General features: G+C 33.0%; 1 protein-coding gene across 5 annotated transcripts in view; it reads right to left on the reverse strand.

The window, feature by feature from the left end:
- Positions 1–15,517, reverse strand: part of LOC105259420 (putative glutamate synthase [NADPH]) — a 30,985-nt gene that overhangs the window by 9,155 nt on the left and 6,313 nt on the right. For 2 of the 5 annotated variants that reach the window (XM_025413878.1, XM_025413875.1), the window contains exons 1-10: positions 12,642–13,687; positions 8,189–8,321; positions 7,479–7,609; positions 6,617–6,743; positions 6,399–6,524; positions 5,819–5,962; positions 5,233–5,321; positions 4,394–4,598; positions 3,659–3,819; positions 1,501–1,606 (exon numbers count right to left, since the gene is read on the reverse strand). In XM_025413878.1, the coding sequence (XP_025269663.1) occupies positions 1,501–1,606; positions 3,659–3,819; positions 4,394–4,598; positions 5,233–5,321; positions 5,819–5,962; positions 6,399–6,524; positions 6,617–6,743; positions 7,479–7,609; positions 8,189–8,305 (1,206 nt within the window). In that variant the 5' untranslated portion in view covers positions 8,306–8,321; positions 12,642–13,687. Of the gene's footprint in view, positions 1–1,500; positions 1,607–3,658; positions 3,820–4,393; positions 4,599–5,232; positions 5,322–5,818; positions 5,963–6,398; positions 6,525–6,616; positions 6,744–7,478; positions 7,610–8,188; positions 8,322–12,641; positions 13,688–15,517 lie in introns of those variants that run through there. The other 3 variants (XM_025413877.1, XM_025413876.1, XM_025413879.1) reach the window with 3 other exon arrangements.

Below are 15,517 nucleotides of genomic sequence, written 5' to 3' on the forward strand. Positions count from 1 at the left end.
GCTCTATTATACATACGTATAATATTAACAGTACAGCGAAGGTATTGCGGATCAAACGATGATGACAGTCTGCCTTTACTGATTCTTTAGATATCGATATTCCTTTAATTCTTAAATGTGAAATTTCTACGTTTAAATAAAAAGGGAAAAAATTTTAAATCGTGGATGAAGTCGACGATGATCAACCAGTAGCTAGCATTAGTTGATCATCATCACTATCATCACATAAAGGCAGAATGCCAGTACATTACATTGTTTCGGCAATATTTGAGATCTAGCGAATCCGCGCAAAATCGTCCGATGACATAAAATATTTTGTACTTGTTCATGAGTGTGGCAGAACTTTATTTATCAGGCTGTGATTACGATCAGTTACTTCAATGTAATAATATATTTAAGAGAAATATCTTGTTATTCTTAATACGAGAGAAGATGGAAATGATATGCTTGTTGCTTCCTACAGAAATTCTAAGATATAATGAATAACGTATATTTGTTAGACATAGATGGAAGATAAGATGATTTAATAAATCGCATGATGATACGCTTGCATCCCAGAACGAAGACGCCATAGATTCAAGACCAACCTAGCCAAGGACGTAACATACATAACCAAAGAGACGTACATGATCAACGATCTCTGTATAACCAAAGACCTCTGGAACTCAAAATTTGCGTAAGCATGCAGCCTAACAAGCCATAAATATCTGCAAAATCAGTATTCCGTGAAATCAACAAGCTATGTACCACCGATCTCGTGTCCCATAAATTTTATTACCGAGAATTTTCCAATAAAGAAAGCTCTACCGTATCTCGCCTCCTCTGTTATTTCTCTAATGAGAAATCAGCGGGAGGCCAAAGCGGATTGTTTCGTGACACAATAATAATCGGTCGATAAGGCGAAATGCGAACTGTCGAAGAATGATGGCAAAAAAAACGTGTTATCGAAGCTAGAAATGTTGGCTTGAGAGCTTGGCTGACGCGAGAATAAAAGTCAAAAAAAAGTGTGATCATCACTCTCGTCGATCAATGTGCTATCGCAGCATCATCGTCGAGAGTTTCATCTCGTGCAACAAAATTCTCAAGCATTAATAAAAAATACAAAATGGCTCGTCGCGCGGTTAAAAACGCGCAAGCATTGTTTTTGTACACGAGCAGCAGATTCTTTCATCCTCGTTTCCTTGGGGGATCCTTGAAGGCTACAGAGAGAGAGGTCCGACTTCCCCCGGTTAGGCCGCCTCCCTGATTGCTCTTCTAGCGGCCGAGATTGTTCTATATTGGGGAGAAATGTAGAAAAAAAGGCGCGGAGAGATGAGAGAATAGGGGCGGGGGAAAAAAAGATTGAGCATATGAGGGGGATGACTGAGACTCGTCGGTATATAAATCATTAAACACTGCGAGTCAGCTGTCTCCGCCTCAGACAGAGAGAGAGGCACTCTCCTCCCCCTCTCGGTGAGACCGGCCGATGTGCTTGGGATGCGCTTATTTTCCTTCGTTTACCTTCAGGACTACATTGCTGGACGGAGTATCATAGACGCCCACTTCGGACGCCATCACCATCATGTTATCCTTAGTGACGTAGAAGCGCGACGGGCGCAGGCCGTTTCTGCCAAACAAAAATTCAAAAAGGTCTTTTGTATTTCACACCACCTCTGTGCCATGCGCTAGGTATCAGCTGAGTGAACTACACATTGTTGTTCGTTCGTTCGCTTGCCTGCCTTCCTGCTGGCTTACTCGCGTATACTTTCTCTTTCGCTCTTTATATCATCTCTGTTTTTTTTTTCTTTCTCTCTCTCTCTTTCAGTCTCTTGACCTCTCTAGGTCCTATTTACCTGAGTTAACAGCACGTTGGGAGACAACGATGGACACTTAGCAAATCGTAAACAGATCGATTCTCTCGCTGTACAGAGACGGGGCAAGAAGGAAGTCGCGCATAAATTAGTTTAATCTCGTTCTATTTGCTTTATCTCTATAGGTTTATTTTTATTACGTTTAAATGATCAGTTCAATGATTAAGAGATATCTATATTACAAGATAAGCTAAAGTGATTATTTAATTACGAAGACGTCACTAAACTTTGAGTTCTATATGTAATTAACTTAAGAAAATAAACTTTTCAATATCATTCTTCTAAATTTTTCAAAAAAATCTGCGTCTTAAATCTTAAATATCCTAGGAATGATAATTGGATAGAAATACCTCGATAATATATTCGATTAAAGCTACGTTTTATTAAAGCTCTTAATTCTCACTGATTTTATTGATCTTTTTTTTCAATCACATATTGTGAAATTAAAATAATTTCTCGATTAAATAAAGAAATATTTCAAAATAACGAAGACATCACATTTTAATAAAAATATAGTTAGGAAGAAACATTTGTTTCTCTGAAAGAATATTTTTATCGCGTTACTCATGTTTTATTTAATGTAGTTGTATACAATAAAAAAAATTTGATTTATGTAAGAAATATATTTCTATCTTAAATGCTCGATTGCGCGGCTTCCCTCTGCCTTGGAAATCCATGTTTACCTGGAGTATAACCGAGTCTCTACACACGTGTGTGCACCGTTCTCATATATATTTCGTGAGCACCGTTAATCCTGCTGAATGCATCTTGTAAAGTGTAGGCAATATAGGCCCACGTAGCCTAGCATTCTTTCTTCGCGGCTCCCCTAACAAACGACACCGTAGAGTCCCTTCGTTCGGCTTATTTCTGTCTTTCAATAAGGTCCTCTCAACACTTTGAATGCCGTTTCAATTCAATTTTTTACGTATCTCTGTATTTATTTTCAGCGAATACTCCAAGTATACTCGAGCGAGAATACTTTGAGAGTTTTCTGATAATAAATATAATAAAGAGAAGTACATTTATAAAATTTATTAAATTTAATTTATCAAATTTATCCTCAAAAAAGAAAAGAAAAAGAAAGAATATACATTTATATATATTATTATATATTACTGCAAAGATTTAATATTTTAAGATCATGTGACTTTTAATTAATTCATAACATAATTAATGTTTATTTTTAATCATCAATAGGGATTTCACTTTTATGATTAAAGTTTTTTTTGCAAATTAAATAATGATAGATATTCCAGATATTCTTTATACTTTCCTATTAAATATTTAAAAACATTTGTGACGATAAATGTATATATATAATTTCTTTTGCGATGTTGCTTGTAATATTATTTCGTTTTTGCATAAAATTATTTAAATGCAAAGAACTTACCTGTGCAGCTTGTAGCAAATTTATGCGAATTCTTTTTAATCAGGATTTTTATGCAGCAGCGAATTAACATACATTCACATCTTTTATACTTATAGGAACTTATAAATATCAGAATATCTTTAATAACGAATTAGTTCTTATATATTATATCATTTTAATTTTAATAATACTATATTAATAAAAAAATAAAATATGGCATTATTACATCATCCCGGATGGATTCAAAGTGTTAAAGGCCAATAGAATCAAAGATCCAAGAATCTGCGCAATCGCGGATCATTTTTCTGATCCGAAAAATCGCAAGATCTACATGGATATAGCAAAGGAAATTACCAGACAGCACGAACGAGAGGGAAATGGAGCCTACGTAGAAACGAGTGTAATAAACGAGACGTAATGAGAGATGGCAAATTTCTACCTGTCCAAGATAGCACCGACGTAACGGCCGTCGGTGAAGGTTAACAGGGCCGGGCCGTCCCAAGGTTCCATAACGCACGCTGCCCAGTGATAGAAGTCGCGCTTCTCGGTGGCCATTGTCAGATCATTCTGCCAGGCTTCTGGTACCATCGTCATGACAGCCTGAATTAAAAAACGATTTTAGTGTTTATTCGTAGACCGAGAAGCTCTTCTAAGAAACTGAGAAACTTAAGGGAATTGTAACACGCGAGATTCAAGATAATCGAAGAGAGAATTAAAATGGACATTTAATCATGAGTAAATTTACATTAGAGATCCCTAATGTTCTTGAATCTTTAATAACAATTTTTTTTTAATCTTAAAACATCAAGAAAGTATTGAACCAAAGAAAAAAATTATAGAATATATGGAACCAAAGAAAAAATTGTAGAATTAAAAAAGGATTTGAAAAAATATATGAAATGAAAGGTCATCAAGAATTTTCAGATATCGGAGAAAAATCGATGGAATGTTTAAATATGCATAAAATCAATAATTCATGCAAGTAATTTTTGAAATTAACGATTCATAAAGAATCTAAATTAGTAAAATCAAATTTCTGATATATAAAAGAAGAGTTTGAGATTTAGAATAAAAAAATCCGAAAAATATCCTTCTATTTTATTTTATCTATTGTAATATTTTATGTATCTACATGGGCAACGTTTTTTTCGGCATATTTTTAAAATTAATTTACCTCAGGCAAGGAACGTTGTCCTGCCATCACCAAAAATTCCAGCACACAGTCCGCTGATCCAGAATCAGAGAGATTCGGCTCAACGACTGGATAGAGCGACTTCAGCTGATCGCCATATATCTGGCTGCTCATCACGCCTTCTCGCGCCTTCATAAAGTTTACATTGCCGCGCAAAGTATTAATTTCGCCGTTATGAGCCAACAATCTATGAAGAAATATGAAAAAATATTCTTATATTATATCAATGCTCGTTCGTTAGCTGTTTCAAAACATTCTGCAAAACTATAATTACTATCTAGAATTTTATTTGTCGTAATAATGAGATAACGAATCGCGATAACCGAAGTAGATATCCGCAAAATTTGAAAAATTAAAATTATCACAAATCAAAGCTCTCCCGTCTAGTATCAGAAAAACCTATGTATCAGAAGAAATTTGAATATTTTGATTTGTATTATTAATCCTTATACAAGTAAAGATATGAAAAAAATATAAAATAAAAATTTTTATATAGCTTTGTTTTTGAGAAAATTGACTTAAAAATTTGAAAAATTAATAATTCCGTTTTTTTAAGTGAATCATTTTATATGTACGTATGTGTGTCTTTGAATTAATTATTTCACTAATTATGGCAATTTCTATATAATTATGGAGACGGAGAAATCACACATCAAAAAATTCATCTAAGAAATTCATGACATTCATATCATTTACAATGCCAAGTTTAAATATATAAATATTATCTCGCTACCAGTAAAGATGACTAATTTTTCGTAAATGAACAATAATAATTTATTATCTTATCCACGTTTTTTTATCGGACGGTTACATAAGCTTACCGTAGAGGATGCGCTCTTTCCCAGCTCGGAAATGTATTCGTGGAGAATCGTGTATGCACCAATGCCAGATAAGTCTCGAACTTTGGAGACTGATATGAAGAGAAATTTATAACATTACATTAGTTATGATATTACGTACAATTTTTACATAACACTTTCAGACAAGAATGATGCTCTCCTGGGAAAGATTTCGATAACTTTGGCGCTACGATATGAGCTTGTTTGAAAATATTTTGAAAGCTAAGATCGATAGTAAACATAATAAATTATTGTTTCTTTTCGGCAAAGATTTCTATTTAAATTAATTAATTTAAAGTAATTAAATTTAGATTTATCAAAATAATTAAATTATTGAATTTCCCGCAATTTATTTTCGATTTTGTAAATTTAAACGATTTTGTTTTTTTTTTAAATGAAAAAACATATTTTCTATATGAATCATAATGCTCGTAATTTAAAAATAAAAAGCTGTGAAATTTGTTGTTTTGTGTTTCGTTGCAAAGAACTAAAAAATCTCGAATCTCCAAACTTATCGGAATCGTGTCTTCTCACGAAAAAAAAGGACATAGAAATAACACAAGCTCACCTTCAAGTCCGTGAAATACGACCATAACTGATCAGCGGTCAACTGTCCTTTGTAGACGACCGTTTTCAGCGACAATGAACAAATGTAGTATCGCAATCCCGGTTGTCGTATTGTATGCGACGATCTCTTCCTCAGCACGAATATCTGAGGAACGATCAAAATATAAGAATGTGGTAAATAGAGGTTGATTAAATAAGTATATGTTTTAACCTTGAAAAAGGCGACTGTTTTGCGACGAATTCGATTTCTATTCTTATAAATTGGCAAAGTCATTTAATGTCACAAATTGTTTGAGCTACGATGCGTGATATATAATGTATGTACTTTTAGATTCACTAGTAATTAAGAGGAACACTAAAAGAAAGCCCTCAAAATAGACGAAAATAGTCGAAAACGAAAAATATAAAAAAAGATATATAAAAATATTAATCAATTAAAAGTATATAAAATGCACGTATATTAATAATATATAAAATGTAATAATAATGAAAATATATGTGTCAATGACGAGATGGTGTATCATTATTATCAATATTATTATCACTATTGGTATCATTAGTAGTAATAGAAAACAAATTACCTGCCGTTTAAGCGTTTCCGTATCTTGATCGCCAGTAACAAATACTTGACGCATGTATGGTTCACACTTCCTTGCCACCTGACCAATCTGAGTGCTATCGGTGGGGACATCGCGCCAGCACAATACCTATTACAAATCACGCAATCACGAAAGGCGTGCAAAGAACACGAAATTTAGCTAAAATATTAAAAATAGATTAATAAGTAATACAAACATACTTGCAAATTGCACTCCTCGGCCAGTTTCTCAAACGCGGTCTCCACTTCCTTGTGCGTGTTCTTATCGAGGAATAAAATACCGGTTGCGTATCGTCCGAACTCGGGCAATATGATATTTTGCTGTTCGCTGTAAAATATAAAAAGTATAATTTAATGAACCTAATTCGTTAATCATTAAAATAAAATTTCTATAGAAGAGGATCTATATATTTTTCCATGATTTATTTATTTTTTTTGTGAATCAATGATGGAGAAACTAAGTATTTATAAATTTAGAAATCTCCGACAAAACAAAGATTTGTCAAAACTATGCCAAGGATTTTTGTGAAATTGAGAATCTGCAAGAATGATTACAATTTCAAATATATAAAAAGCAATAGATGCATGCATGATATTAATAAATTTTAATAGATTTTATGGAATTGAGAAGTCTCTGTAAGAGTCTACGAGGGTCTGTAAAATTAAGAATTTATACCACGAACGGTTTATGAAATTAACTTTTTAATTATTTGTAAAATATATTTAATATTATATAAAAATCTCAAATAAAAAATGCAGTGATATAAAAAAAAACTCAAACCACCGATAAAATCAAGAAAAAATATGATACTTGATCTTTGCCATTATGAAATTATTAATGACATTATAAATTCTTTGTATTACGCAGAAATTAAATTCGGAGTCAGACAAGCGCCACATCTATAGTTAGGTGTAACACGGGCTTTCAATTTGGCTTAAATCCGATGTCCTATAAATATATTGAAAATTACAAACTATACATATACATTTCGGGGCATCTAAGATTCGGTGGTTTCATCGGTGGATGAGACGTATAGTATGTCGATGTGTCGGATTCTCTTACCGAATTTCATTGGCATAGTAATCGTGCGGTATTGCGCAAAGTACACCAGCCCCATCACCAGTGTCATTATCGCAAGCGCAAGCTCCTCTATGATTCATACGCGCCGACAGTATCTGAGCATCTAGTACAATCTGAAATTCGCACAGATAACGATGACATAAATAAATAAATAAATCATCCAGTGCAAACGAACCGGTCCAACAGCTTTCTTATCTTGTGCGAGCGAACAAAAGATCATGTAATTCACGTATTAACGAGTCGTTTATCTTTCTCTTTCCTCTCTTTAAATAGATATCCCATCAATTTACATTCCCGATTTATCTAATCTTCTCTCTGCTTTAATTAGCGCTTTCAACTATTTTGGGTTTTACAATTTAATTTCAATGTTAAAGATTTCTTTCAAAAAGATATAATATGAAATTGAATTTGTTTTAATTTTTATTTCTAAAAAAATTATCTGTATAATTACAAGTTATTTGATATGATGTATTTGTTTAATAATTTTGTTGTTATATTATGCATTATTATTACATGTTCTATCATTAGTTTTATTGTTTATTCTGATTTGTGCGATATAAAACAATATATTAATACATGAACACGCGTATGATAGATTGTAAAGATCAAGTGGAAGATACTCGAGAGATATAGAAGTTCTTTTTTTTCAAATTTTATACTTAAAAGTTATATAAAACTTGAAATCGACTCACTTTATGCGATCGCTTTCCATCAATGGCGACGATAAAACCAACGCCGCAAGCTTCTCGTTCGAGGGTAGGGTCGTAAAGACCTTGCTTCGGAGGCAAGGTCCACGGTTCAGAAGTCATCGTAGTTGATTATAATCTGAAAGACGAGAGGAGAAAAATCCTTATCATACTATTAATCAAGATTTACAGATTAATTTATGAATAAAAATAAAAGAAACTTTCGTAATCTATTCCATCAATGCGTTCTATCGTATATAGTATAGACATCGCAAAATATTAATTCTCGCAATTAATTCTCAATGAATCGATGTACATGGATCGTTGTTTGTAATTAATGCTGCCAATATTTAAATAAATAGAAAAGTATATTTAATATTTAATTCAATATAGGCGCATTAAAATTCAATATTTGAACAAAATCGTTTCTTGCCCATCTGATTTGCAGAATCGCAATCTCGAAGATTAATTTGTCAGTATGATATTTGATCATCGGACAGATAGATATCTCGCATGTGAAAATCTGCGCATTTAGGGGCCAAGATTGTGAGGATGATTTGGGGGAGAGGAGGAAAGGGGAGAGCCATCGAGGTAATACAGAATATCGTATTGTCGTTATATAAATATACAGTGCGTAACTTTGATACGTGACTTTGTCATCGTCATCGTCGTCGTCGTAACAAATCGCAATAATGATCGACATGTGCAAACAAACCGAAGAAAACGCGCTAAAGAAATCAATATTGCGACGCATTTCACGTGCTTATCCGATGTACCGAGCATGTAACAGATAGATAGGGGTAGCCAACCGCATTTTGATAGTGTTCTTCATGTTCTTCATGTTCTTCTTCCTTTAATCTGCTTTAGATAATTTTATTCGTGATAATTTTTATTTATAAAATTAACTAAATTTAAGAAAGTAAAATTAACAAATTTGAAAATCATCTTTTTAAAAACAGATTCCTTCTGACGAAAAAATTAAATTAATTTATTCTTAATTTTCTACAAAGTTTAGTTTAGTTTGTTCTTTTTTCATCGTTAATTTAGATTTGTACCGCGATATTTTTGTTATCGATCTACTATTATGTAATGGATCACTCGACGATTGTGGAATACTTTATATAATTATAAACAGAACTTAATCTTTAACGTGAATCATAGATCGTCCAAAGCGGAATTTATAAATATTTGTCTTTTTCGAGAGATAGAGTCTCCTCTTCTTTTTCTAATTTTTCTCGATATTTTGTTTTAATTTACATGGAATCTTTCAAGAATCGTTATAATAGATGGTATTTTGTATCGTCATGTACGAATAATTGGAACTGAGAATTAAAAATTTAATAATCAATGTCTAAACATTTGCATTCGTGCACAATTTTTCACTGAGAAAAAAGTGTTGACTCTATTTATTGTAATCCGATTATTAGAAGAAAATTTGTTTGATTTTACTGACCTTTGAGTTTTCATTCTGGCAAGATACCATGACATACTCGATTATCGTATGAATCTTATCGAATCGATTAAAAGATATAATAATTAAGTCGACAGTAATTGAAATTAACACGCAAAAAGAAATCGAGATAATTTAGAACTCAAGATAAATGATAAAATGCATCGTTAAATGATATTCTTGTTTTTAAATAATACAAAAACATACTTCTCTTAAGTCTTCAAAATTATCTTTCTGCATATAAAAATGTTAGAAACAATTTTCGATTCGAGATTAATATTTACGACATTAATATTTCAATTATTGCGATTAAATTGGTTGTATAAACATTTTAGTTAATTTATTTTCCACCGTCAACTCTTAATAATAAACGATCTGTAGTGCTTATAATGGACATTTTTCAGCAAGCGACACAGACACAGTGTGTCACTTCATCCTTGTTTGCCGAATGTAAATAAAGATGAAATGATTCACTGTGTTACACTTTGTCCTGTGTCCCTTGCTGAAAAACGCTCAATACTTAAATCTGAAAAAAAATAGAAGAGTATAATCAATGTAGATAATTTCGCAATTGCATTAAACATAAATACAATCAATTAAAAGCTGACATTATTATTTCTCTGTTCAATCCGTAAATACGTGCTCGTTCGATTCCGCGTAATTTACGATGCTTTTAACAACGAAAGTCGCCTACAATGCTAATGTTGGAAAGAGAATCAGACGTTAAAGAATTTGCGTGCCGATGAATCCGCGAAAAACCTCGCAAGAATTGACCACCTCTGTCGCGAGTGATACCCACGTGCGATAGGAAGAAGTGGAGGAAACGATCGATACGACATATAGGGTGTGTCGTATGAAAGCTATAACGGTATGTGACGGCTCGGAAGGATGCTGAAGGCTTCCCGAAGATCGATACCAGGATATAGGCAAATCGAGGAGGAGGGGGCCAGAAAGCTTGGAAACTTGCCAAAAATTTTGAAAATCAATGTTTAGACAGGCAGTACCATTAGATATTTATTTTCGGCGCACTTCGTAATAAAAAGATGAAAATATAGAAAATAATATCGAAATATATACATCACGCTCTCTCGATATGCTCGTGTCAGGTGTACAAATAAAAATATTATTACCATATTATCTCTTTCCGGGATTAAGACATAATAGTAAGATAATGAAAAGTGCAGATTCTCTTTATCTCGCAAATGTTCATGTAAATGTCAAACACGTGATAACATTATTATTAGGCGATGTTAATGAAGTCTGAAAACTAGAATTATCATTCTTTGATAGATTGCTGTAAAATGTTTCCTTGGCAAAAACTCATTACGCTTAATTATTTCGATTATAATTGATTATATCACTATTAATACAAGTAATAATTGTATATGTAAAATATAGATCGTAAATCTTAGGGCCTGAATAAGTCGTGAATTTAAAACCTGTTCCTTCTAGTTTGCGTGTCGACAGGATAAGGAATCCATGATGGGGGGGTGCGATGTTCCAAAATTATCCTCGAGCTATTCCGGCCATTTCGAGACCGGAGAAAATGTATTTTCACGTATTCGCGTTGTTATCATTGGAATTACGTCACAGTTACAAACTGGAATAGACATACACATACACATACGAGAAAAATATAATCGTTTTTGCATTGCATTTATTCGCTGCGCAGAAATACCGGACATATTGTAGCAACAAAAATAATCCGCTTCGCGCCTTCAGGCATGAATTTCTCGATAAATTTAAAGTCGTAATTACGAAAAGCGTTCCGTAATATTATTATCAAATTATTATAATTGCAGTTGTAGCAAAACAAGAAAGTTGTGAATTAATCGGAGCAAGTTTTAAATGACGCGTAATTAATTTTTTTTATCTCGAGATTATTTAAAATGTGCGTGAATTTTTTTATGTAGAGAAAAAAATCAATATTTTTTCAAAAAGAGCTTATCAATGAAAATTCTCTGAGGATTACTTTCTGGAAAAAAATATTTACTTATTGTATTATATCATCTGAGAATTCGCAATTGAAAAAAGGAAGAAAAAAAATACAATTTACTTTTGCATATTTTGTCATAGTAGTAAAAACGTGATTTCTTGAAACGCACTAAGAATGCATGTGTGTAACATGTCCCTCGTATTTTAACCTGTTCATTCTCGTTCTGCGACTCGTTCCTCGCTTCGAAGTGGCATAAAAGAGAAGAGAAGTAAAGAAAAAAAAGTCTACACGTGTGGGGAAGAACGTTATACGTCAGGACTGGATTTATACAGATACTTATGAGAGCATTGAACACTTGGTGAACAGCGCGTCTGTGTGTACAGGGTGTCTCTGAAAAATATATATCATTCCAATTTATCGTATTCAAATTTGAAATGTATTTTTGGAGAATCCATTTTTTTTTAAATTCTTTTAGCGTGTTTTCCACGAGAAATTTTCTCAACGGCAAACTAAAATTTTTTCGTAGCTGCTTCAAAAGATTTTAAATAAAAATTTTTTTACGTATTGAATATTATTTTCAACATTTTTAATATTATTGTAAAAATAACTAATAATAAGAATATATTTACTATTCTTGATTCACGTACAATTTACATATTTGATCTTATACAAATTGTATTTATATTTTAAATTCCTTTTTTTTTTGAGGAACATATAAATATAAAGTTATATATATTTATATTCAGTACTTTTATTTAAAAAAATAAAATCACAAATTCATAATATTTTGAATTATGTTAGCGCGTATTTTCTCTCTTTCTATCTAAATGAGTTTTTTTCTTATTTCGAAGATCTTATTTGTCTAATAAATTCATCATAGAATGCCCTTGAAAATGTAAAAACAGTCATATTCTGATTTAATTAATTCTCCATGAGACATCTCCCACTCCCCGACCTCAAGTTGACTTAAAAAAAAAAATACTTTGTTTTGACGAACTCGGACGGTTCATATCGCACACGCACGCGATACGCATTTTCTTCACAGTCGACGTGGCGTGCAAGCTCGTTCTTACCGTAATCGTATCGGTAGGTTGTTCCAAAAACTGCACGTGTCCTCCTTATGGCCAATTAGCACTATTTCCAGAGGAGACCGTTTCCCGCACGTTGATTAACCGTCGTCAATTTAGTCAATTATCGATCAATCGTCAATCAGCAATGTTATATCGGCGCCTTCTTTCGTTTACACTCGTATAAAAAACGAGCCAAATGTTCACAACGATATACACAGTATCTTCTGCGATATCTCGACGCACTCGACAATTCAATTTCTGAACGGAGAATAAATTTAATTCGATCTCGTTCGATCGTCGTTTTTCATTAACGATCGTACAAGAAACTCGTCCCGAACCTGCCTGAGGAAGACCGGTAACGGGAGAAGGGCGCGTTTCGAGTCCTGCGACTAACGACTTCTCTCTATCGCCTCTCGGATATAGTCTCGATTTGATATTCGGCAAGAGTAAGAAAAAAAGTCCAACATACGCAGAAACCACCAGGAGTCGAACAGGAACTGAGCCGGCGGGCGCTCGGATGTCGGCTAAAAACCTAAAAGCTTCTCCACGCCTCCCTTCGTCTCTCTCCTGCCCAGACGCGGCTCGTCCCCCCCTCTCCACGCATGACGTCTTTGTCTCTCATTCCATCATCGACGCGCGCCGTCTCTCCCTTCCCTACCTTCCCCCTCCACGACCTTCTCCTTCCCCGGATTCACGAGTTTAATGCGGCGCTTGCCTCCCCCGACCCCACACCCCTGCCGCATCGCGTTCCGAGACGTCTCGACGAAGTCGAAGTGCCCGAGTCGCGATACGAATCGCAAACGAAGCACCTTTTTGCAAAGCGCGAACGTCTCTTGCGTGAAGATGTTTTGCCCTCCCTCTCTTTTTTTTCTTTTTTTTCTTTTTCTCTTAAGCGACTTTATTATTCTCCGCAGTATTTAGCTGTAAAATGTATTGCGCATAATTTCGAGCGATTCATTACGAAGATGCTTCTTCGTATGCGATGTACAACTAATGTGACTAAACGTTACAAAACTCGCGATGAATAACGCTAATCACATTAATCGGAGGCTTATCAAATTTATTTTTAAAGCGTCATATTTTTCATTCTAAAGTTTACATTTTTTTCAGGCATATTTCGCTTCGAAGCAAATATTTTTAAAGCAAACGCAAAATGTTTTGAAACGATTCGAGCTTGGAGCAATTTTCATTTTTTTCTCTCTTGTAAATATTTGGAGAATTTGATCTCGAGTACATAATCATTAACATTAATGAAGTTTTAAATATATACATATTAATTATATTCCTTTCTAGAACTAGTGGTTTCGGAAATATCACATTATATTTGAAATACGACTAATTTATTTTTCTGATTTGTCGTTTCGAGATTTCGGTTTATTTTGAAACACATTGTGTGTTTTGTTTATATTTATCACAATGGAGCGCGATACTTGACATCTTTAGCCAGGCGTGTGTGTGAATGTCCTCTATATTTTTAACACAACGATGTAGCCTCTTATTCTTGACGGAGTTTATATAATATAATATAATTTAATAATAATTTTATAATATAATATAATTTAAGAATAACATTCAATTTAAAAATAATACATAATTACACAATTTTCGAACGATAATTTAATAATTCACGATTTGCACAATGTTATTTATTTCCAGTCGTCAATTTAGGACATATGGAAATTTAATAATCTGTGTATGGATAATGTACATGTATCGAGAGTTATGTAACGTTTTGTACTGTGAGCATTTGATCGATAAATTCCAATGAACATAGCATAAATGCCGATGTATATAGATAATGAAAGAAAAAAGATACGTAATGCTCAACAACTTTGATAATTAGCATCTGACGCAGCTGTTACATTTTGCAAAATCAAAGATAAGTAAGACTTGTATAAATTCTTCATGAAACTTTAAACAGTCTTATCGATGAATGCAACGTTTATTCAGAATTATTTCAAGGCTTTCGTATGCTAATTTAGCGCAACAGGGTATGTAATAAATTTATATTGAAGTTAACTTATATTATTGAGAGTTTAGACACGTATCGCTACTTGGTTGGAAACAATATCGAGAACTGTCAAAGTTCTTCCTCCTCCCTCCCCATTGTCGTTGTCGTAATTATATGCTGTCTTCGCGGTTTTCCGTTCTGTCAACAAAATTGCATGAATTGCGAAATATCACTCCTTTGAGAATCTTGCACTCGTTTGACGAGTGGTGTTAATCTCGCGTATCGTGAAAAAATTTGAATTTTTCAGATTATACATATATCTCGCGATAAAATTGCGATAAAAGGAATATCCAGTCCAAGTAAAAAGGGGACTTCTGTATGGATTTATTTATAACGCTTGGTAAATATTGGCGTTTATTACAAGATTTCAAAAATTATTTTCGAGGCAGTAGATTTTATACCATTGTTAGTTAAATAAAGGATCGATGATGTAAATTTCGAGAAATGATAAATGTTCGTCAACTGATGTGTAAACTTTGACAAATTTGACATGAAATAATTTAACACCAAGATATTTAATATTAAAACTTGAAAAATATTATGACGTTCTAAAAGTTATTTTATTTTTTATTAAAAAGAATATTCATAATCAAATTATGCATCTATTATTAAACCTAACCAGCATATGAAATAAATGTTCAACTATTAAAATACGTAAACCAGAAATACCGTAAATAATTCCGAACCTGTCATAAATATGTTAAAAAGCTGCGATAAATTATTATGTTTATTGATGAAAAAATATAATCATATATGTTGGCGATAATAATATTAATAGGGATATTATTGATAGACATTATTAAATCAATTTGTAATTATTCGATGTTTATATCGTTTATCCCGCGATGTTGTCGTGTAATTAAATCTG

The sequence above is a fragment of the Camponotus floridanus genome, unplaced genomic scaffold, assembly GCF_003227725.1.
Source record: "Camponotus floridanus strain SB8 unplaced genomic scaffold, Cflo_v7.5 scaffold70, whole genome shotgun sequence".
NCBI classification, from domain to species: Eukaryota; Metazoa; Arthropoda; class Insecta; order Hymenoptera; family Formicidae; genus Camponotus; species Camponotus floridanus.